Here is a 24,901-nt window from a genome sequence, read left to right on the forward strand (position 1 = left end):
TATATATGTTCTGCTCAAATCTTGCGTGGAAAATTGCCAGGAAAATAGGCCTAGGTGTGCAGAATCGTAATTGCTGCATAATTGTATTGGTAATTTTATTAAGATTTGTCAAAACCCAATTCTCGGCAAAATCTGTGCAGAAATCGGCCCTTAATATTTCCGAATTGCGCTGCAGATTTCCAGGCCAAATTTTTGCGCAGTGGATATATTCCCTGCGCAAGCCTTACTAGGCCTATATACAGCCTGGTTCATACATGGCAATCAATGACCATGGTGGATGGATGTACTGAAAAGAAGCTTGAATGAAAAGGATTCTATTCTTCTTCTTCTAGGTCTAGCCTACATAATCTCTTCATTCAAGCAAGCAAGTGGCCTAGGCCTAGTAGGCCTACTTAGTTAGACCTAGCCTAGACTAAGAAAGTAGTATACTAGAGGGCCTAGACCTAGTTAGGCCCATAGTAGGCCACCGTAGGCCTAGGCTAGTTGGTAGGCCTGGGCCTAGCTAAGCATTAGACTAGCTAGTAGGCTAGGAGGAGGAGGATGGCCGAGGAGGCTACAAGGATAGCCTGCCTAGCCATCCTACCTACTTGGCCTAGGCTGAGTCCTATATACTAGCCAAGGTATACCTAGGCTAGGCCTAGCTTAACTTCATTCAACAGGGCTAGCAGGGAAAGGCAAACGCACAAGCAAGGCCCGGGTCTAACCTTCTTGTCGATTATAATTTCGAATATTTCATCGTCTTCTAGAGGTTCACTACTTAAAACAAGCCCATTGTCAAACTCAGCAGAGGGGAGATTTCTCCGAGCTGTTCTATTTTCATTTTCAAGAATAATTAGAGATCCACAGCGCCTATGAAATTTAGCTTTACTTTTGGACCTCCCTCTTGTTGTCGCCATCTCAAAATGTAGCGAAGGTGCAGCACATCAAAGATACTCTTTGACCACATCTAGGCCTAGCTGCACAAACACCGAAAAATCTATGTTTATTGAAGTGCGCCGCCGCCGACATTCATTTAAAAAAAAAAACACAAGCAAAAACAAGAATATCGTTGTTAGACTTTTAATGCCAGACGTTAACAAATACATAATAGATGGACCCAATACCTTTATTGTCTATCTTGTTTTATCACTTGAAATATCAGTATTCGTAATGAAACAGTGGTTTTAAAAACATTAACGTATTCTGCTTGTAAGATGTGAAAGGCATTACAATGTGAATAACTTTTAACATTGTCAACATTTTTTACATCAATCATTATTGGTATTTTATGAGCCTAAAATCAGAACGGCTCGTTGGTCTAGTGGCATGATTCTCGCTTTGGGTGCGAGAGGCCCCGGGTTCAATTCCCGGACGAGCCCCGTTGTTGTTTTTTTTTTCTTTCTCTTTCTCTCTCTATATTGAGTGCTTTTGGTTTTTTTTTTGTGGGGGGGGGGGGGGCTTGTGACCTGTCCAGGCAGAGATGGGTCCAGTAAGGTTGCACGGGAGGCACACATCCACGTTTTGCCACTAAATTTTAAAACTTCAAATGCATATATTGAAATTAGCAATAAGGGGGAGGGGGGCTGGCGCCGCCACTGCTGATATGCGCTTTAAGCTTCATTTATAATATCTGTTCTGTGTTCCATTCCATTCGCCAGCCTATCGTACGTTCCATGTAAAAGTATTCATAAGCGTTACCGCTCCTGCCCGAGTCTCCTCTCACTCTCTTTAGCAATAAAGAAACACACATCTTATTCCATATGTTCTATACATATAATTTATTTGAGAATGCCAAACATTCAAAACTAATCAGAAATCTGAGAAAAATCTCAATTATCAGTCACGTACAAGTATAAAAACATTTTCGAAATCAGTACAGGGTGAAGGATATAAAAAATGAAATGATACCAAACATTCGCTTTTTGCTACTGAACATAAATGACAAAAATACCTAATACATAAATTACACCACAAATTCCTACAATTCATCTTAACAGTTTGGTCCAATTTTACAAAGGTTTCTTTTATAAAACTGTTTACCTCTTAATTTTGAGGGCGGTAAATGAAAATGATTTTGTTTTCTTTCAATAATTAAAATGGAGGTAGGGATGCATAGTATTTTGTAAAGTTTTCGTTGCACGACGTTAACCTTAACGGATGCCGTCATAATTTATTCATCTTGTGTTGTTGAGTATTTTAATTTCAGGAATTTACGTATTTCGATTGTTTACAAAAGGGGCAGAGCTATTGCATTGCATGGTGGGTACTAATGTTAAATTTAACGTCGTGCGGCGAAAAACTACCTAATATTTCGAGAGTAAGTTTAGTTCTATCAAGCAGGACTTTCATATTGTATGCCATTTGAATTGGTCCTTACATACACAATTTTGAAAATTTAAAGCTATATTTTTAAGGTTTGATACACATTTACAGCCATGTTTGCCTTGCATAGCAACCATATGCATTGCTGCTACATACCAATATACTGTTGGTTACAGTACTTTTGACTATAATATTTGTTTTGTTCATGATTATGATAAAAACTGTTATTTTTTTTTAACCTAATTATTTTTACATCTATCAACAATCTGATTGATAGTTTTGTTGCATAATACTGTATAATGGAAGCATAATTAATGGTAGTGAAAATTGTTTAAAAAAAATAGTGACTGTAACTTAATAAATAGTTAGCATTCTTCAGAAATTTATTAGAAAAATAATCACAGTAAGAGTATTCAGATGTTTGCAATCAGGTAATGATCAATGTTATGTTCACTAATCTAAAAAATAATATACTCTTAAGATGCAAGCATTTTTGTTAATTTTAATTGAAGATGATCTATGCCTAATGTTGTCACCACACCCTATATATTAAAAAAAATATCATACAAACACATCTTTGTAAATTTGCTTATCAAAATACATATATTTTATATTGATGAAGTTAAAATAGATAGAAAATTTGATACAATATCAAAAATCTCCACAGAATAATATTTTTCAGATGATTGATAATCAGTGAGATACAGAAATAAACTGACTGCAATTGTCATTGTTTTTAACTAAAACATCCCTAAAAAAATAATAGAACTGTCCATCCTTAGGCATCACATAACCAAGCTAGGCTCCACATACACCTCATTACAGAGATAAACACAATAAAAATAGAAATGCCCACAAATATTATTAGGGATGCTGTATTTAAGAAACAATGATAATAGTCAGTTTAGCCAGGTCAAGTATTAAACAAATTTCACAAGTTTGCATAATAAATATTTCTAACCAGCATTCATTATTTTAATGCCTCTTGAAATATCCAATGCTGTCAATTACTGACTGTCTGTGACGCACACACCAACTGGTCAATGTACTGTCCATAGTTCCTCTAAACCTAACCCACAAGAACACAAAATTAACTCAGGGTTTGGGAATGGACTCGCACCTGAGAAGTACAGCAGAAAATATAAACTATAGTGAACATATAGGCTAACTCCTCACAATGAGATTAGCCTATGCCTTACAATAAATTCCTAGAGGATGTCCAGTTAGTCAAAGGCTAGGCCTAACAAGCATACTGACACTAAATTAATTATCGGTTATTATAATTCCAGAAATGATATATGTGAGGTCTCACCACGAAATGAGACGCATCATTGGTGAAATCATATTGAGATATTCACCAAAACAGGCCAAAGTCAACATTTTTACAAAATTTTGATTTTAATGTTTTTGAATAACTTGATACTTATATTTTATGATTGTAAGTGAATTTTCTTGCCAAAACAGTGTTCTCTGCACATATTCTGTAATTCTAGTCATATTATTTGTACAGGTTAGTTTATCTTTGAGGCCGATTTTCTCAAAACGTGGTTCTTATACATCTAAACTTTAAATGCTTACATCTCTGGATTTACTTATTGTAGGGAAGCCATTCAAAGACCAAATGAAAGCTTATAATGTGATCTACCCAAATATAATATAAACTCAATTATTGAATTTCTAACCATGAGACTCATTTTGTGTGGAAACCGCACATAGGAGGTACACACAGTGCCGAATTACTGATACGTGGTGGGCTTCTAATTGGGTGGCGCATTTTGTATAAAAAACTATTCAAGTTACAGTGATGGGTTTCTATACCCATGGAATTTTGGTACTAAATGCAAAAATTATTACCGCCAATAAGCAAGGATATATACTATAAAATATCACTAGTCTCTGCAATCACAATAACAAATATCTTAAGTAATTTCTATGTCAAATATTTTCCTTTCCAATTCACAAGTATTTGAAAGCAGTCTCACAAGTCCAAGACAAACTTACTGCATTATAAATAGCTTACATAATTAGAATAACAAACATAAACATTGCATGTGTTGCAGTGTTGCAATGTGTTTAAATGTTAATGTACTGTACATGGCAAAGCATTTAACATACAACTTTATTATTAATATGCATATTTAGCCAGCCATAATTTTTGAACTTATTGCTATGGTTGTGTTATGTGTAGTAATACAGTAACAATATTCACGTTATCAGTGTTTTCATACACTTAGTCAAATTTACTTACAAAAGGTACATTAACCGTTCCCCACAATATAAATAATTTTTTCACATGAAAAAATGTTTACAGAATTAAACATTTGATACTTGACATGGAATTTATCAAAAATAATGTTTATTCATTCACCTTCAAAATTATTCACAAGATGAAATAATAGGGATACATAAATTTGGACAGGGAAAATGCTGGGAATAGATTTGTAGTTTCCACAAAATATAAATATTATTTTTGAGAGGAGATAAGAAATCTGGATTTGATTTATGTTATGGATGTTCAAACAAAATAAAAAATATTCATTTAATTTATTGAAGTATTTATTGTTTGGCACAAGAGTTCTACACATGATTGGATATATAAATATTAAGTTGGAATATTAATTTCATTTACTGAATATTCATGAGTTGCTAATGAGCCATGACATGAGCCCACCAATTTACACTTGTTTTCCAGGAGTTTTTCAATGACTCGTCAAATTTCATTTTGAAGTGCCTAAGTGCTTCTTCCTCGGACTTATCCAGTAGAAGCGTGTCACGAAGGTATGTGAGGGTCTCGGCTGTCAGCTCCGGGATACCACTGGACAACATCATTGCGAACAAACTAATTAGTAATTTCCCTTGACGGCGTAGGACGAGATAAGCATCCTCACAACATTTCCTGAACCTGTGTACAAAATATGAGAAGCGTTAAGTTTTCAAGCTTTGGATTAATGTACAGTAACATAAAAAGATAAAGGGTGGGGGAGGGGGGTGCAGGCTGCATTTTGCCAATACATTTTCACATTTCAGTACATACAATGCATTGTATTTAAATAAGACGAACTAGAAAACAATATAAAAATATTTTAGACTTATATAGTGCTTTTGTCCAATAAGGCCTCTAAGTGCTTCAAATTATTACCCCCAGTCATTGGATCAAGCACATTATGGAACACATACTCAACTGCATTATTCCATAATGTTGCTGCTGCAATCAGCGCACTTTGTGTTTGAACATACCAGTTATCTACTTGTGCTCCTGGGTGGAGAGAGACAACTGCAGTTAAAGTGCCTTGCCTAAGGACACAAGTGAAATGCACAGTGCGGTACTGAACTTCCGACCTCTAAGTTGGGAAGCAGAACGTGCCAAACAGCTCCCACTATATAACAAGCATGCCCCCCAACCCCTGTTTGAAAAATTCTGGATCTGCCCCTGTTGAGGTGAACTCCAGCCACTGCTTGAAATTTATTGCAACAGATTGTGATGTGGTGGATATAAGCAGTTCAGTAATTGGACTGATAAATGCTATGCTAAAGACCCATGCCTCCGAAAACATTGTCCATGATCAAATAGATGAAATTTTGCATTATACTAAGCCAAATTATATTTACATTTTATAAAACAACGTTTATTAATTGAATTTCCGTGAATTTCATGCAAAACACGTTTTTTTTTTTTTTATAAAAACATGTAAGGCTAAACCATTGCCTACCCAGTAAAGGTTTTACTGACAACTCGCGATATTACTGTAATTTATTTATTTATTTAACTGAACATACACTTTTGTTTCAGCGGCACACACAAATTTTGTGCGTTCAATGTATAAAAGAGAGAAGGAAAAACAACTAAAAATAAGTAATTGTCAAAAAAAAATGTTATACCCCATTTAAAAATGGACAGTTCTAAATCGCCCAGTACTCTACTTGTTTACACACGTGGTTCTGGGCCCCACTCTCTGCACTCAAGACTCGACCTCGAGATCGCTGCAGTTTTATTTGAAAAAGGACAGTAGTTCGCGATCAGTTAAATAATAAATCAAAACTAAAGCTCATGATTTGTTGTTAATATGACAAGTTATTTTTACTAGTCAACCAAATATACATCTCTCGATTCAGAGGACCTACAGTAGAACTTACAGTAAAGAAAATGCACTGCTGCATAGTAGAGAGTAGCCTCAGAAATTTGTGAGTAACACCCGTGCACGAGGATAAAAAAAAAGACCTACCTAGGTCTAGATTTGATTTTATATTTAGGCCGGAATGTAACGCCGACTTACCATGGCACTTAAAGTATATTTGAAGTATGTTTGGGATTTGTAATGACAATGTACCCTCCTTCACTTTTGCGAAGAAAACCCTAGCGCTATTTTTAGAACATGGAACTGGCTTAGCGCACACCGCGCCCTTGAACTCCAGGCACGTTGTCATCATGTAATTAAAAAAATCTTCATATAAGCATAGAGAAAGTATAGGCACATGTACGTATACGAAAGAATAGGATCTGCATAATAACATTTATTTGACATGCCAGTATTTCTACGCACTCAAGTGGGCCAGTTGACCGGGCTGTTAGTACAGTAGTAAATAATAGAAAATCGTCCAAACGATCAAAAAGCGTCTAAACGATTCACCGTTGTCCAGACGCGAGCCGTAATTCAAGCGTGTAGCAAATGAATATTCATATAGTGTGGTAATTAAAATGGTTGATTTCTTAGACGCATTCGTGGATAGGGTTTTGACCTAGAGGCGTTTTTGTCATGGGATAATTTGGCAATCGCGCCTAATAACAGGCAGAATGTAATTTTAGGATAATCAATGTTGGGGGAACAATGAATAAAAAAGGCTTTTACTTACTTTCCAAACTCATCATTCCTACTGTATTGTTTTCCACGAGTGATCACATAAACGAAATCAGTAGCAAGGACAAATGGCACACGTTCTCGCTTTACCCCAAATTTGCACTTAAATTTTCCAAGGAAATGTCCAAAATCTACGTGAAATAGCTAATTAAAAGGATAAAAAGGGGTTGATATTGTAAAATATGCATGATATGTATATGAAAAGAATCATAAGGATAAGGACTGGTTGATTGAAGGATCAAATATGAATATTAATTAGAGGTCAACTTAAACAGCATCGTACAAAGCAGCCTGAGACGATTTGTTGTCATGGTAGGTCTGCGTCAGACAGTCACGTCGTAGCTCGCGACTAAAAGACTGTTCCAGGTGATAAATTGTGTTTGGCTGCACCACACTATGCACCCTGAGTTGGCCTTTATGATACACACATCAAAATATATTATTTCTCTGATATACCACTAACCAGCAATCATTTGATTACAAGTCAACAAAAGGGGGTTTATACGAGTGGATAAAAATGGATTATTTACGCAGAACTTATTCTAATTTTAAAACTGAAGGTTAATTACTAGCTTAGCAAGTGAAATTATGCATTTTTTCCCAATTGTTTTTTTACAACACAAATGGCATATCTTTAATCGACAGATTTCATATCTGTAGGCACGTGATATTTGGAGATATTGATTTGTGTTCGTTAAACAAAAAATAATGTCCCACCTGCCCATTTTGTTTCACCATGATATTATCATTGTGACGGTCACCGATGCCAAGCACGTAGGTCGCCACACAGTATCCTGCACACGAGGAAGTGAAGTTGACAATAGCTTCTTCAAAATTATTCGGCACGGAGTTCTGATCCTTAAGCCACTGGTAAAGTGATGCTTTGCGGAACGTAGCTCCTATCCTTCGGGCATACATTTTCTGCACCTGGGCTATTGTGGAGGCTTGCTGAACTATCTCAATTACTCCAACTTTGTGGCCTGTTGATAGGGTTTTGTATGGAATGACTCTGAAAGAAAAAAAAAACAATTTAGAGTTATAGATGATGGATATCACTTCCAACGGAATCCCAAATAAAAAGAAAGGAAAAAAAAAACCCCTTTATTTGACCCAAAATATAAAAAATTCAGTGTAAAATAAAATTAATTAATTTATACCCATAAAGAGTTTAAAATATGTGTCTGAGGTCTGATATGTTAATATTATTTCTTCCTAAACTTGGAAGGGGCAGGACAAAAAATGGAAAATAGTTGGAATGAACATTAACAATAACATTAAAATACGTATTGAGCATTATCATATAATGTAAACATCTGTCTTAACCAAAAAATTAATAAGAACGTTGGGTACTTATCAACTTAAGCAAAGCAGAATTAACAAGCTAGGAGCTATAGTTGAAGACTAATATGGGCACTAAAATGGGCCGAGTGATTAAACATTTCATATTGATATAGAAAGTGCATTTCAAAAGACAGTGTATCAAAAAGTCATGATGTTAACAGGCCTGGTTGTTAATAGTATTTTTGTTGAAGGGTGTGATGGTATATAGGTAAACCTATCAGGATCATTTCAGCTGGTATTGGATAAATAATAAGAACTTACTTGAGGTCAAGCCCCTCTGCCTGCCACAAATTGTCCATGATCTGTATCACCTGCAGTGTCAACATATCCTGTCTCAGATCTGGGGGGTGGGGGGGGGGAGGCGGTGAGAGAAACTGAGTTAATAATATAGACATAAAAATACAGTACATTCTTCATTTAATTGACAAATATTCAATTCATATGCTTATCAACAATGTTCATCTATTCCAGTAATTGTTTGTATATAAGTGGTAATTCCGTAATTTTCAAGATGGTAAATTACATACTTCTCTCTTCCACCCAATCCCACCACATCATTTTTCTTTTTTATAAAATTGTACGGACAGAAGCAAACTCACCATCACCATTCTTGAACATGAGCATAATGTCATTACCATGGGCATCCTCATTCTCAAATACCAACCATAGAGGGCGCATCTTAGAGGTCATGAATTTACAGTCATCCAATCTGTGTTTAAAAATAAACATTTTATTCTTATTGGTAATGTGCAAAATTAAAGGTGAAATCATTGTTTTAAAAAACTGTTCAGATACATAAATAATACTGATCATATATTCTTTGCATTAAATTGATTTGTTAATATATTTAACTTTATAAGTCAGTGGTGAAGTCATCACTTTTATTTGCACTGAATTTTTCTTATTTCTGACTGATCACTAATCAATAGTGCCTCCGATTTTTTGGGTCTCGTGTGCAAAAAAGCTCAAAGCTGGGGTGATTTTACTACAGTACAATGCAATGAAAAATCCAAAGAGTGTCAGTGCGCATACTCTTTGGTACTACTACAAAATCATTTGAACATGCACGGCTAATGCACACGCACAGTAATAACCGAGCAGCTAGCACATTCATGAATTTATGATATAGGGCCTATAGCAAACCGCACTACAACCAAGAGTTTGATTATAAAAGGCCATAGAAAAGGTGATGGACGTCACAACTGACTTAAAAAGCAATTATAGTCAAGTAATTTTTGTTTATAGAGATTTTTAGCAAATAAAAGCCTACGGAACAATTATTTTCTTCGAAAATACCCTTCAGTCATGCAAGACTTCAGGCAATTTTTTCAAGAAATAATGGCTCCTTCAACTTCCATTTCTTATATTGTGCTCAAAGAATTATTATAATTGCTTAGTAGTAAGAAAGTGTCAACTTACTTCAAGCACTTGAGTTTGAACTCAGGCTGTATAGGAGAACTAAATGAGGAGAGTACTTCCATGTAAGAATCCTGCTTGAGTACAGTTTTCATCATTTGTAAGGCTTCTTCTGGATTTCTCGCAAATTGCCGACTCTTAACAAGCTCATTCACAGACTTCAGTTTATTTAGACTCTCAACCTGTAACATAAATTAACCATCAAATTGTAAACATGAAAATGACTCAGAGCAACACCTTGTCTTGGGGCTTAAATTAGTGAAATTATTGTAATAATAATAACAACTTTCAACCACTACATCAACAATAACAGCAATGACAATTTTTAAGATAACACTGAAGTGTCTTTAGTGTGGAACACACCAAGATAAACCACCAAGCCCGAAGACTCGTTTCCAATGGGTCCTTCTAGTGCAAAATTGGGCAGTACACCAAAAAAACAATCCTTACTCTTTTCTAAAGAATGTTCTGGCACAAAACTTTTCATATAACTACCAACCTGTCTATGCAAGCTGTCCATATGAGCAACACTACCCCAGCAGTAGGCCTCCAACATCAAGCCAAATCTTGTAGACACATTCAAATGATGCATCTCAGCCCTGAGGAAAGCAAACAAACATGAATGCCCTCATTTTAACCAAATTTATATTACAAAATTATACAAAATAAACTACAAAACAAGACCTAATACTTTAAGATACTTATACGTAACAACACCAGCAGAACTAAAGATACCAGGTGAAAAAAAAAACAAAAAAAAAATTAAGAATCAATGAAAAAAGAATGTTTGTGTTAAGATAACTTGAAAAGCCAGCATACTAAATTTAAAATCATAAAATTTTGTGTGTGCAGACAACAGTGACATGAAAAAGCTTCTTCTGCATATAATACGGCGAGCCATACTAGACTACAGTAAACGGTATAGTAGAGTCGAAATATTTAAAAAAGCCCTTGTCCCAAAAGAAATTACAACAAAACATTTTTTGATGTTTTTCTGTAGTGTAAGGTATATAGAAAAACATATCAAAAGTTGGCAAAAATCAGACCACCAGAAAATGGTTTTTCCAAGATGGCTGCCATAATGGCACCAATACTTTAAAACAGCTATAAATCAGGTACTATTAGTCTTGGAGTCGCAGTTTTTTTTTCTCTAATCTAATGATTTAAGGGCCAAGAATCCTATTAAGACCATTTAGAATGTGATATGATCAATAATCAAAATACAGAAAAACATTTAAAAAGTTTTCTTGCAATTTTTTTGTGGTCACATGCCAGATTGACCCTACTAGTAAAGTGAAGCAAATCTGGCCCTAGCAAGACTAGATTAGATTTTTACACAAGCTTTCATGTACTCAATATACTTCTTAAGTTGCATGAATATTCTGTAGTACACGATCCCTAATTATGTTGTAATGTTAGTAATTTTCATTGCTAAACAAAAATAGGTTACAGTAAATACAAAATATTATCACCAACCTTAAGTGCCAGAACAAAAAGTGACCAATCCTCTGGTTTGCTAGCGCCCTCTTAAGCAAGAAGCGGCACAGTTCACAGTCTAAATGAGACTCGTACTTGATGGCTTGAACTACTTGGAGGAGGTACTGTGACAACTGATCATCCCTAGAAAGAGCAATCACAGAATGCAACATTTAATAATAGAAACAAATAATCAATTTAAGGTAAAGTTAAAGGAAGGAGAATAACCTATAACGCACGGCGTCATTGTGCTGAATTGTTTATGGGTGTGGTCTGTGACTACCTAGCAGTCATAAAGAGGCGCTTGAGTAGCTACATGTTCGCATTGATTTTCAAAATCAATAAACCACATACGTAAATAAAGGCCATATTAATTTTATTTTTTGTCTCAAAGCTCTTCTATTTCATTTCATTTCTTTAGGCATGAGCACCAAGGATATGCTAATCAGTGAACTTAATCACTATCCTATGTGGCACATCCATTAAACAACAGGGGACTGAATGGACCAGTACACCGGGGTAACCCATTACTCTTTTCGAAGGGTATACTGGGTTCTTTATAGAGCACACGAGCATAATGCACTACTTGGCCTGCATGATTTTTTTTTCTAAATAATGTTTTAAAAAAAATATTTTTATTGTTGAACTAGGGTTAAAAGGCCTGTTAAAGGGCTCTCTTCACTTAAGAATTATAGTGTGTCAACACACATGTTATAGGCTATTAAAGGAGGTTACAATTTGAGCGAGATATATATTTTTTTCAAGAAAACAAACAACTTTGAGATATTTAAATTTATATGGCTAAATCAATAAATTACAATCTATTTATTATCTGTCATACAGTAGATAATTCAAAGAAAATTAATGTTCACATCAGCAATCCATCACAAAAACAAATAATTACCAATAATCAATTGTAAATTGAAATCAACAATGAGAGTCATATTAAAGATATTAACAATAACAACTTACGTTAGTCTGTTGAGGCACTCAACAGCAAAATTACGCACCATCATGTCTGCGAAATTGTAATCAAGAAGTAGAAGGGCTTCCTCTGGCTCTAACCGCGGCCAAATCTGAAGCAAAGCTTGCATCTGTTGGATCAACAACACACTTTTAATTAGGAATTCTACTACTGTATGTCACTATATGAAGTAGGAATTCTACTATGTCACTATATGTGGCAAAGTCAAGCCAAACCAGTCACTGGTTGCAAAAATCGATTTTTACAGTAAAATAAGAGCTATAAAATTGTAAAAGAATCATTTATATCTGACATTTCTTTATAAGTTACAAGCATTCAAATAGAGCTGTTTAAAGAACAATATTTGAGAAATCAGTCTTCCAAGTTTATGATTTAGGGCACTTCTCAGGCAGAGACCATCGCCAAATCGTTAAAAATGTTGTTTATTATTGAAAATGAGGAAAATAACAGCATGGCATGATGTATAGATATATAAAGTTTAGTTTAGTGCAGTAAAATAGATTTCAGTAATTTTGATGTAATGTTTTGGCCATTATTTCTGAAATGCGAATTGCAGTTAGTGACTGGTTTGCCTTGTCTGCCACATATATAAATTTGGCAAAAAAATCATCATTAAATAATAAACAATTATCATAATTTAATATCACCATTGCACTTTGGAACTTTCTAAATGCCACAGCCATTATAATAATTAGCACATTTACAAAATAACCTGTTCAAAAATATAAAAGCTTTGAGTTAATATACAACTAGCCTGATGATAATGGAAGTGAATTTCTAAAACATTTTTGGAATAAAGTCTGCCATTCTTTACCTCAGGCTGTGTTTCCTCAGCACTTACAATTTCTCCAATAATTTCTCCGATAAATTATCCCTCCAAATATTTTATCCCACCATGCAATATTATGGACAACAATGCAATGTGTTTAACACCAGAACATGCGTTTTGTTGACCTAGACCTTTTTTCTTACCTGCGCTACATCACTCCTTGAGTTCCAGCGTACGCATTTGATTAAGCGTGGCAAAGAGTGCGGAATGTGGTCTCGACAGTCCTGACGACTCATCCACACCTGTCTACACTCCTGCTCTGTAAGCGGCTCCAGTGGATCACGCTCCACCACCTGCTTCAACTCTTCAAGTTGTTGGTCCTATACATTTAAAGATTTTATCATTAAAGTAAATAAAAACCGGTAAATATAATTTTTTTTGTCAAGGAAAATTTCATTATTTTCTATTTACAGATGAATAAAAATGTTCTATGTCTACTGTCTATACAGTTCATATAATCAATATGGACCACACAAATCAGTAGTGGAGACAAGTTATGCTCAGTCAGGTGGGGTACTGAGATAGATGGTTCTAATTTTTTTCTCGGAGTGTTGTTGTAAATGGACAATGGCAATTAACTGGTTTATTTTTGATAGATTCAAAGATCACATTTAAGGCTATTATTATTTTTTATTGACTGTTTTTAAACTTCTTTCTCATCCAACAGCAATTTGCCAATTAAAGGTAGGAAGATGGTTTCGGAGCCTCCAAGTTGAGTGGTTTGTAATTGTAATAATCACTATCATACCGTTATTTGTTCAGGATGTAAATGCTGTTCCTCCTTCGCTATGTTAGCTGCATATTCCAGGACCTTTTCAAACGGTGGGTACGATATGGGTTGTTCCTGGTAACGGTAGAATGTGATAGTCAATGAGGTTGCATCTACACTTGGGTTGCTCTCGATGGTGCCCAGAGGGTTCAAATCGACATCTTCTGAAGCCGGCCACATGCGCAAACGTACCGAGTCCATTTTCAATTGTGAATTGTAGTCAAAGAATGTTGAGTTGGCCCATGCCACTGGTATTATCTCCTAAAAAAATTATGCTATTAATATAATTAACTATTCCTATACACATATAACTTACTTTATGTGTGACATCACCATTTGACTTACATGTAATAGTCCTATCAGAAACTGAGCATTACTTTTACAATATAACATGGCTTCTGTTTCTGTGGTTCCCTTATGTCAAGTTTTAGGTAGTCTGATTGTGCTCGGTTCCTCCAAAATGAAACTTTTAAATATTTGACGTTTTGTTCCATTTTTTTTAGGTGGCACTGCAAAATCTTGACTGGGTTCAGTATAAAAGCACAGGATAATATTTCAACACAACATTATTTGATTTTTTTTTTTGAGCATACATTATTTTTGGCCCTAACAATTTAGTATGACATGTAATTATGATTACTTCACTTACTCTTCTCTCATTTTGTTTCTTTTTCTTTGCACTCTTTCCTAACCTCCGATCCCACGGTGTATACAACAGGATACACAGCCTCGCCATTCTTGGAAGGTCACACACACGAATGTCAAATTGCATTGTGTGTTCCCAATCAGAGGAGAACTTTCCTGGCCTGCTATCCTCAGTGGTTTCATAATTGCACAATAAATCATCTCCATGGAATATTCCTGCTTTCACTCGAACCTACACAAGAAATTAATGCATTGAATATTACTGTATAAAGGAAGTACAGCTCTACATGTGCTGCAGTCTTCTTTCATATGAATAGTGTGAGAATCATCTTAAGTTGCTGCACCTGATGGTCGTCGCACCCACGTGCAATGGATCGTTTTTAATGACAATCCATTCAGACTACCACCACCAATCAGCAGACGGTGTTGTGTCATTGAGCATTTACAGAAGTGGAGTTGGATTCGTTGGCCAACGGCTGAATGACGCAATGAGTGCCTGGCTCTTGATGGGGAGTATAATACCCCTTTTACACTGCAAGCAAAATTCCGGACGTAACCCGGGATTTTCCAATACCCGGGTTAAAATCTCCCGAGTTGTGGTTATAGATGTAAATGGGAAATGCACCCAGATTACTAAGGAAATTACCCGGGTCGATTCTGCCTTTGGCAGTGTAAAAGGGGTATAATAGTGAGTTAGATGGCTTAGCGATTAAGGCAGGGGCATACAGCTATAATATCGGCACTGGTTCGAAGAGCATGCTAGCCTACGGTTCTGAAGGTGGAACAAGTCTTCTCTTATAACGACTATAAACCATAGGCCCAGTGTACATATTGGCTCATGTGCACTAGAACCCAGTACATCTTTCGAGACGAGTAGGGGTTACCCGGTGTGTTGGTCCATTCAGCCCCTGTTGTGGACAGACGAGAGTAGCTGGTACTGGTTTACCAGGTAGCTCAGACATGAAGAGACCCTAAGAGGAGAAGTAATATATTGTACAACTAGTCCACACCTTGAGCACTATGAGACTCCGATATACTATAAAGCGCTATATAAATCTAACTACATTACATAATAATAAACAAGGTCTACACGCTCGAGTAAAGGTAAGAAAACTAGAACAAAATTAATAAATAAGAAAACGCCAAAAAACCCACCCTAGCACCCAAACTGAAGTATAATCACTTAAAGCCATGCTTAATTTCACCTAGGTTCCCACTTACCTGGACTTTTTCAGCAACATTAACATTTACTGCTTTCTCTATGGTAATCTTAACTGGAGCTTCTACATCCCAGCTCAAAGTACGGATTTTCTTTGGAATAGGCGGTGCCTTAACCTCACATTTTGAGAGCCCCTTTATCATGGGTTGGTCAAACAATTCCTCAACCTTCAACTCAGACTTTTTAATGAGGATCAGTTGAGGTGGAACTCCTTTACTTCTGGCTCTCCTTATTGTCTAAAATAACAAATATACTATTTTTAGAAATACCCGATTCACATGGTGGAAATGCACAAATACTATGGATATTTTCCTCAGCAAAGATATCAGGGGTTCCAAGTTGCAAGAAATCATTTCCGGGAGATTTGCGGTGGTCGGTTAAAGGGTGGGGGTAGGGAGGGACTTTCACAGATGGAGAGTGTGGAACACATCAGCTCCACCATGGTTAGAGCTGAGGTAAGCAAATTTATGATTGTGGCATGCAAGTCTAGATGGACGGAAATGGCCTTCTCAGACATAAATTTGAATATAATTTTCATCTGTATCATAATTTTGAAATATTTAGGGGGCCTGGGCCGGTTTTTTTTCCTATCAGGACCCCTGATCTGGTAATGAGCTTTCTCAACATCTTAACACATTTAATTTTATTTTGCTCCACATAGTGATACCCATCGACACTGACTTCCGTGAGAAAAATGATAATAAATTAGTGAAAACATGCAAAAGATTATGAACTTGCAGAGATGTGTTGATCTCTGGGAGATTCTTGCTTGCTTGCGGGAGGCCGTCCTGATTTCTGGGAGACTTGGGACCCCTGAGATACACAGTATCAGTCTTAAGGATGTACTTTCCACACTGTCAAGTTTTATGGAAATGATATGTGAGAGTTTCCCATACATGGGCATTGTAATATACATGGAACAGCGTGATTACAGTATACAGTAAATGTGAGGTGAGCCCTTTATTGATGATGAATAAATGTTCTGGAAAAATGGAAGTCATCGTGTACGTGTTGTGATTTCTTGTACCCAAATATATTATAGGCATGATGATGTCATATGTACACCCATATACAGTATAGGCAAATTACAGGTATTTGTCACAAAAAACCTTGATACAGTAGTATGGCAGTAGTCAGTACTGGTACACATACACTGCTCCCTCCAATTTGAGACCGCTTCTAATTCCGAGACTCCTCTAATTCGAGACCACTTTTTCAAAGAATCAAATAAAAATCTGCAATCTTTTAATTAACACAAATCTTCCCCTCTAATTGGAGGCAAAACCTGAGACCACCCCAAATTTTCAGGTTTCAAGAGTGGTGTTGAATTGGATGAAGGGCAAACTGTATTATTCTACTTGTTACTTTATTTGAATCAGTTTGGATTTGAAACAAAAAAGTATACCTTAAACTGACTGATAGGATATTCTCCCATGATAAATTCATCATAACCTATGACCTTCAGGAGGCAGTCCTCTGGATCTAAGTCTACTCTTATTGGTCGTTTCAGGGCCTGTTCAACCAGCTTTATGGGCCACTCAAAGGCACCAACTCGCAAGTGTGTATGATTGGCATCCTACAGAAAAGAAATGAAAGGTTGTTGATTGGTTCTTTTGAGGCATGTGAAAAATTGTCGTTAGCTGATAAGACCTCGTTAACATTTCTTTTAATATTATGCCCAAGCTTTCCATCAATATCTTTCATGCCTTTCGATGTCCAATGTCTTAATGTCTCGGATGCAATATTGAAACATTTGTTAGTGATTTAAAAATTACAGAAACAGCAATTATGGTTTTGTTTACAACAGACACACTCAGCAACAACATTCACCGAAAAATATACTGGTTTAAAAAGTTTAAACAAACAAAATTTTGGCACCTAATAGCTGCATTATTTAACACTGAAGAAAATTTATTTCAAACATAAATGTGTAATCTACAATCAAATATTCAAACAGAACTTTGAAAGCACCTCATTACTTTTTTTTTTATTTGTAATGTAAAAAATGTGTAAGTCTCATACAGCACCTTTGCCACTTCATTAGAATATTTCACATTAACGATGCACTCGTCATTTGGAAAATGATCCCGAAGGTGTTCTGGAATTTCCATGGAAACTTCAAGCTGTGGTGGGTAGAGGTATTGAGCTTTTTTCATCCAATCCCAGTTGTTACGTTTCTTTTGAATGTTCAAAACCATCTGTTTCATTTTCGTACGGAAGTCATTTACTTCTGGATTTTTCATGGCATCAAACTCATACAAAGCTGAAGTGACAAAAATTAAGTTATTGATATTGGTTAATGCAACAAATACTGTCTTTTTTTCTAATATTCTATTAACAGTATTTCAAAATAACCATCAAACTTGGTGTGTGGGAGGACCTTCCCAAGTGTGATAAATAAGTTTTGAGAAAACACCATCATGATTCGAACTATCAAACCTAAAAATAACCACTCGGCCACTTTACCGAGTTGTTGTACAGGACCTCAATGAAAACCAACTCTATGCAGTGAGTATACAAAAATGTTCAAAATGAAAAATATAAACAATTTATTTTAAAACTATGTCAAATCATGTACAAATAATTATTTCATCATTTGCACATGAATTTCATGCACACTTTAAATTAGTTCATGGCGTAACTTTGGAGCCTGACACCTGGTTAGGAATCGAGGCAAATCAAAACCACCTTATGCATCTACAACACAGACATGTCTTTATTGTCTGTAATTGCTGGCCGCCTTTGAAAAAGAATAACAATGTTTTGAAGTAAGGCAATGTTCTAGTTAAAATTCCAATTAGATTATCACTTTGGATTTGCATCCAGTCTGAAGTTTTTTTTTTTCCAGCAGATATATGTCTAGTCATAATTTTACACTGTGGTTTGATCAGTAGATGGCATCCTGAGGATCAGCTGGCAATACAGGCAGTACAGTATGTTTCTCTTCTGCACCTATTTGATTTTTAAGTACAGCATTACTTTAATTTGTAAAGCCAAATGCTGAAGAATTTTTGTTAAAAACATTGCTTCTCTCTGGTCTATGAAAGATTAGCAATAACCAGGCCTGGAAAAAATATTTTTGTGCTCCGACCATGAAAATTAACTTGATGTAATAAATTACCATTCTTTTCCTTAGTGTAATATATTTAATACATAGAACATTCTAGAATTACATTTATGTGACCAAACTAACAGTGTAAAACTTATTGGTAATTATAGGAACACATGACATATTGTAGAATCCAAGAGTAATATTTAGAAGCTTCTGGACTCTTTGAGTACTATAGAGGCAAATAAGCTTAATTGGTTAATTATGATGTAAGGTGACCAATGAGGAACTCAGGCAATATGGAATGTTCTTGAATGCTCTGGAGTTGTATAGCTAGGGTTATATAAGCTGACAGTTTTACCTTTCTGGGGGTTCTTTTTGAAACACTTATTTATGTGAATAATGTTGTGCTTATTTTGATACCAGATTCTTGTTGGAGTTTATACAGAATAAAAGTTTATTTGAGAGTTGTTTTACAACACTGTGAGCTGTGTTTATATTTTATATATCAAAGAGGGATTCCTAGTCATTTCTATACCGCTCGGAAATACGTCAAGTAGGAATTCATGACACTTGATCAAATGCCTCCAGAACCAAATGTTATCTTTACACTATTATAGAGAAACAGTAGTACAATTAGTGGTTTGGAGCAAGCAAAAATATTAAATTTAATTTTTCATCAAATTGTGATGTGTAAAAAAATTGTTTTTTCCCCCACCAAAATGCTTCCAGGTTAAAGGTCAGTGCCTCCAACTGCCTGTCGCGCACTTTTTCCAGCCCTGGTAATAACTCAGCTGGCTAACATACAGTTGAAGTACAGTAGTCACTGTGTGTGCAATGAACCATAAAAATCTCTGGTTCTATTTAATCATCATCGGCCCCTTTGTGTTTAAGATCAAGGGTTTAATATTTAAGTTACCTACTGTATATCGAGTCGTCTCTAACAGACAATAAAAAAAATTCGTTGGTACTGTGGTAATGAAGGCTTGTGTGCATTTATCTCCGGTCGCAAAGAGGATTGTCTCAGGTGAAACAAGATGATCCCCATGGATGTGAAAACTTCAATGTGTTCTTCAGGCAAGTCCCTAAACCGATCAACACATTAATTGCCAAATTAAAATGAAACAGTTACCTTTTCCAATCAGCATTCCAATCTTTGAATTTAGGAGTTTCTCCTCCAAATCACCAGCTTTTCGAACAACTTGCAGCATTGGACAGAATGGCATAACATCACAGATTCGGCGTTTCTCATCCAAAAGCTCCTCTCGTTCTGCGTTCTGATTGATGCACTGGAATACGTAGAAGTTGAGATCGTGCAATTTATTAAACAGCGGGAATTTGCTAGCCTCCTGCCACAGCTCCTGTGAAGAAGAGAACTTGAAAATTGAAGAACACAGACACATTGAAAAAAAAAATTGTCTATGTGTCTGAACTAATGAATAAAAAAAAATTAAACAAAAAGGTGGAAGGCATGTTACAGATTATTTTTACCACACTGTAAGCATTTGTGGCAAAGACGCCAAACCAGTCACTCGTCGCAAAAATCGATTTTGAGTTATTAATACAGTGTTAGAGAGTAAAATAATAGCTATAAAATGGTAAAAAAAATCATTCAAATCGGAAGTTTAAAGAACAATATATGAGAAATCAGCCTTCAAATTTTATGATTTCAGGCATTTCTCATGCAGAAACTATCATCAAATCTTTAAAAAGTGTTACTTTAACATTGAAAATGGGGAAAATAACAGCATAGAATGATGTATAGATATGTAAAGATTAGTTTAGTGCAATAAAATAGATTTTTAAAAATTTGACATTACAGCATGTTTTGGCCATTTTCTCTGAAACACGATTTGTGACGAGTGACTGGTTTGGCTCGTCTTTGCCACATTTGTACACAGAGTAACCTTTTTAAGGTGAATTAGAATATCCATAAGTCAAGTGCATGTGAAGCAAAAGCTTGTTGTTTGAATGAAGTTTTTTTTTGGTCTGTTTGCTTTGTAGATTACAATTAACAATATTTATCAACAAGTTAGAAAATACAAAGAACTACAATAACCGAAAGATCCACTGATTAATCTCAGATAAGAAAGTATAATACATACTCCAAGTATCGAAATACACGATGGCGTGTATTTTGGTACTTGGAGTAAGAACTACAATATACTGCATACATCATTAATACACTATAACAATGTAAAAACTCATCAACAAAAATATTTATAAAGTATAAAGAAAAAAGTACATCAGGAATAACAATCATAAAATTTCATCAACACGAAAAAAAAAAGTATTGTAATTTTATTGATATAAAATATTTCTTACCCTTTTTATCTGTGTGATTGTCGCATCTCTAGCGCACTTCAGCTGGACAAGAACCCCAGTTGGCATCAGACAGTCTAGCATTATGTCCCCCAGTTGTCCTCCTTGGGTCCATATGTCCCCACTCAAAAATCCCCCTGGCGGCATCTTGATATTGCTGATGAAAACCTAACAGGAAACGGATAGAAAATTAGGTAAATGAATCAGGGCGTATGTTGTGACAGATTATAGGGTTCCAATTATATCATATCATCCTCATAAATATTCGTGACTAAGAAGCACCACATTAGAATACAAAAAAGGAGGTTTATAGTAATATCATTTTTCCAAAATCACTACAGTACCATTATCCTAAATTATAATTATTATATTATTGTAGCCAATCGTAATAAACTTTCTTAGCTGGCACACTGCAGGCTGGCATACTGGAATCCACAGTGCCACACTATCAAATTTGATGTGACAAATACAGTGCTGTGATTTGCCAATCTGTACTAGTACATTATGAAATGACATTATACCCATCTGTAAAGGATGATGACATTATAATGCCCATATTGAGCAATTCATTCAAGATTTTGACATAAAATTTGATAGTGTGGGGGCGGTGGGCAAAGATTTACAGTACGGTAAACCAGCTTTACAGACAACATCTCTCTATTAACAATCACAGTGCATTGCGTGGCCTCTCTAATGGTAGGGAGGGGATGCTAACCAATTATTTTTTTTTACATAGCCTACTGTAAATGAGAATGAATGATTTTTATAGATTAATTTATGAAAATGCCTATTTTGAAGAAAGAAAACATTGAGACATTTTGTTTTAACAAACTGATAAAATATGGAGCCTGATTATACCTGTACAATGATGGTAAGGTCTAGAATGTAATGGCGTCACTTACAGTCACCTGCACATACAACGCAAGTGGAAATGGCGCCACAAGCAGCTCTCTTAGATGGATATGCACACCCAATAAAATGACTTTATTAACTTTGAGTTATTGTCATTTTAACTCTAGAATGCGGTTCGACTCGAATCAACGCTGTGCAGAGAACGCATGTAGAATTGTCACAGGTGAGTGAACCCATCAAATCAGTGCACAAAGTTGTGAACTTGCTAGCTACAACAATACATTGGTGGACACTTTGCAAGCTGTTATATTTACTGTTATCGTTCATTTGATATGAGTTATGCAAGTTTGAAGGAAAAACCATTTTGAATAATTTGTATTCAGACAGATGTTTATAGTTGAGTATATTCAATCAGTGTAATCTAAATTTAAACTTTACAAAAGAAAACTAATTACTGTACAGTTAATTACAGATTATTTTTTGAGATTGGGTTTTGTAAAAAAAAAGTTAAAATATTTTAAGAGTTTACTACCTGGGTGGACTTATACTATGAACTAAAGTAAGCAACAATAATCTAAGACAACATACCATGGAGAAAATATAATGGGCAGAACTATTGTATCCATGTGGCAATACAGAAAATTTACTACAGAAAATGCACTAGAATTTTTCCTTAATTTATTGTATTTTAATGTGTCAAACTCTAACAAGTTTTCTCGGAGTTGTTTTCTTGGAGGTGTAATTGTGAGTTTCCTATTAATGCGAATGAGGCAGTAAGGCAAACCTGTTAATGACTGACGCGGCATGTCTTAAACTGCTTTGGTGGAACTTTCCCATCATTTGACTCTATTTCTACCCTACAGTTTTGGAGTCCTTTGGAGGTTGGCTTTACCCACCAGAACCAGAAACATAGGTACTGTAAGCCTAATTTTCCTCACATGGTACAGTACAGCATCATATTTTAAGATTTTGTTTTTTGAAGAAAAGAAAGAGCACTGTTTACTGTATGATTTATAAGTTGTGTTTTGAGCTTCATTTGCTGGGTTTTCATTTTTTTTCCCTTTTGAAACCAATTAATAGAAAAAAACTGTTTATACTAAAAATACACACAATTGATCAAATACTGAAAGTAAAACTGAAACAATAACAATATTGTTACTGATGGACATTATTTATCAAGTAGAGGCAGCTGCTCAAAAGTTGTCACGCTACAGTGTGCAGCACTGACTACAGTATTTTTTATTTGTCAGAATACTGTAAGTAAATAAATAATAAATAATATAGACCATAAAAAATTAAGTTATCTTTCTGTACTACCATCTGCAAAGCACCTCTAAAATAAAACATGTTAAATGATGACTCAAAGGTTGTTTTGAAGTATTCACTGAAGTTTAATGGCAGTTTCCAGTAAAAATCCAATGAGGAAACATTTCAAAAAGGATATTTAGAAGGTCAAATCGAATCAGAATTGAAACCACCTTATGGTGATTGGTTGCAGTTGAGTTTAGTTTTGAAAAAGCACACACACAGTCAATGAGTTTGGATAAGGATGTTATCATTGCCTTGCATTATAATCAATCAAATGGGTTATCTATAGTTTGTAAATTAATCATGTTTTTCCTGTTTGGAAAGGATAGCTTTAATCAGACCTAATGATGTGTTTTAATTATGTTGAACAAAGGATGCCTTAATCCCTGGGAAGTATTCATTTTACTAAAATTTGAATTTCATATTTTTTTTTTCCTCTGTTTAATTCAACTGAATTTTTAAGAGGGTGTTTTGCGGTACAACTCATTTTCTTCTTGTCCCTGTAAAAAAAATTAATTGGATTATCACTCAAAGTTAAACACTTATTGGAAAAGTGATGCTGGTGGTGGTAATATTATTTCATAACAATAATCTACATAATTTTAGTATTTATAATGACTCTATGCCTACTGCATGCCTGTTATTGGTTGTCATGGTAATGTATAACCTTGTTTTTTTTTATGGTTCTGACACCAATGCATTTGAAGCTAACTCGGCACACTACGTAATTAGTTGTATTTGTTGAAATTGGAAACTGACCAAGGTAGCAAAATCATATTCCTCAAATGTGCTTTTGTTTTATTTTGTTTTTGTTTTTTGTTTTTTTTTTGGGGGGGGGGGGTCTAGGGGTTGAAGAGATTATATTATCCCAAAATTGCATCAAACAAAAGTGACCTTTACAGAACCCTCCCACACTTTTTTATGGGTGGTACATGAAATTTATGCTGGACAATGCCTGTGATAGAGGAACTTTAATGTGTAGGCCCTACACTGGCCTTTAAAGTGAACATGTCTGTTTCATTTAATTAAGTGCTACATGTTTCATTTAAATGTTATTGTACAATTAATGCTATCTGTTTCAATATTTAAAAGTGCTACCCCTTTCCTTTAAGTACTGCTTCTTACATTTAAGTGGAATCTATTTCATTTTAAAAGTATCTCTTCCCTTTGATTTAAGTGCCATTAATTACGTTGTCACCCCTCCCAACATCAGGAAATTTTGTGAAAAAAGTAACACTAAGACAGTTGTACATGGCATTCTAATATAAAGAATTAGATTGTGTTGCTATTGTTATGGAATCGTGAAAAATACATTCAATAATTCGTAAACACGTTTTCTGCCGAATGACTCTAATGACTGTTGTAAGTGCGATATATTATTATGTTGGATATTATGTTGGCATTAATTGATTATATACTCATAAATAAAATTCGCAAATACTGATGTACAGTAACTATGCCAAAAGATTGTACTTTTATTCTATCATTTAGTGACCACATGTTCACCACGAGCCTTGTTGATGCACACCAAAC

General features: G+C 35.1%; 2 protein-coding genes and 1 non-coding gene across 3 annotated transcripts in view; 1 reads left to right on the forward strand and 2 right to left on the reverse strand.

Annotated features, from left to right (window-relative positions):
• Positions 1 to 960, reverse strand: part of LOC117099997 (neuralized-like protein 4) — a 25,242-nt gene extending 24,282 nt beyond the window's left edge. Inside the window, exon 1 of the mRNA XM_033239523.1 lies at positions 705 to 960. Coding sequence (XP_033095414.1) covers positions 705 to 896 — 192 coding nt within the window. The 5' untranslated portion in view covers positions 897 to 960. The remainder of the gene's footprint in view (positions 1 to 704) is intronic.
• Positions 961 to 1,286: 326 nt separating this feature from the next.
• On the forward strand, positions 1,287 to 1,358 carry Trnap-ugg. The gene has a single exon. It is a non-coding gene; the product is annotated as a tRNA-Pro (tRNA).
• A 3,485-nt stretch (positions 1,359 to 4,843) lies between these two features.
• On the reverse strand, positions 4,844 to 21,382 carry LOC117099998 (phosphatidylinositol 4,5-bisphosphate 3-kinase catalytic subunit beta isoform-like). Its single transcript, XM_033239524.1, has 17 exons — positions 21,212 to 21,382; positions 20,019 to 20,247; positions 17,865 to 18,100; positions 17,243 to 17,413; positions 15,840 to 16,073; positions 14,623 to 14,850; positions 13,953 to 14,234; positions 13,348 to 13,524; positions 12,363 to 12,484; positions 11,391 to 11,534; positions 10,414 to 10,513; positions 9,918 to 10,096; positions 9,098 to 9,207; positions 8,760 to 8,838; positions 7,875 to 8,166; positions 7,153 to 7,301; positions 4,844 to 5,203 (listed from the first exon to the last, which is right to left on the reverse strand). Exons 1-17 carry the CDS (start codon positions 21,353 to 21,355, stop codon positions 4,948 to 4,950), a joined length of 3,132 nt encoding a protein of 1,043 aa, XP_033095415.1. The 5' UTR covers positions 21,356 to 21,382; the 3' UTR covers positions 4,844 to 4,947.
• Between the last annotated feature and the right edge of the window lie 3,519 nt (positions 21,383 to 24,901).

Source organism: Anneissia japonica, unplaced genomic scaffold (assembly GCF_011630105.1).
Source record: "Anneissia japonica isolate Jap-2015-1 unplaced genomic scaffold, ASM1163010v1 scaffold256_len832006_cov191, whole genome shotgun sequence".
Lineage (NCBI taxonomy): Eukaryota > Metazoa > Echinodermata > Crinoidea > Comatulida > Comatulidae > Anneissia > Anneissia japonica.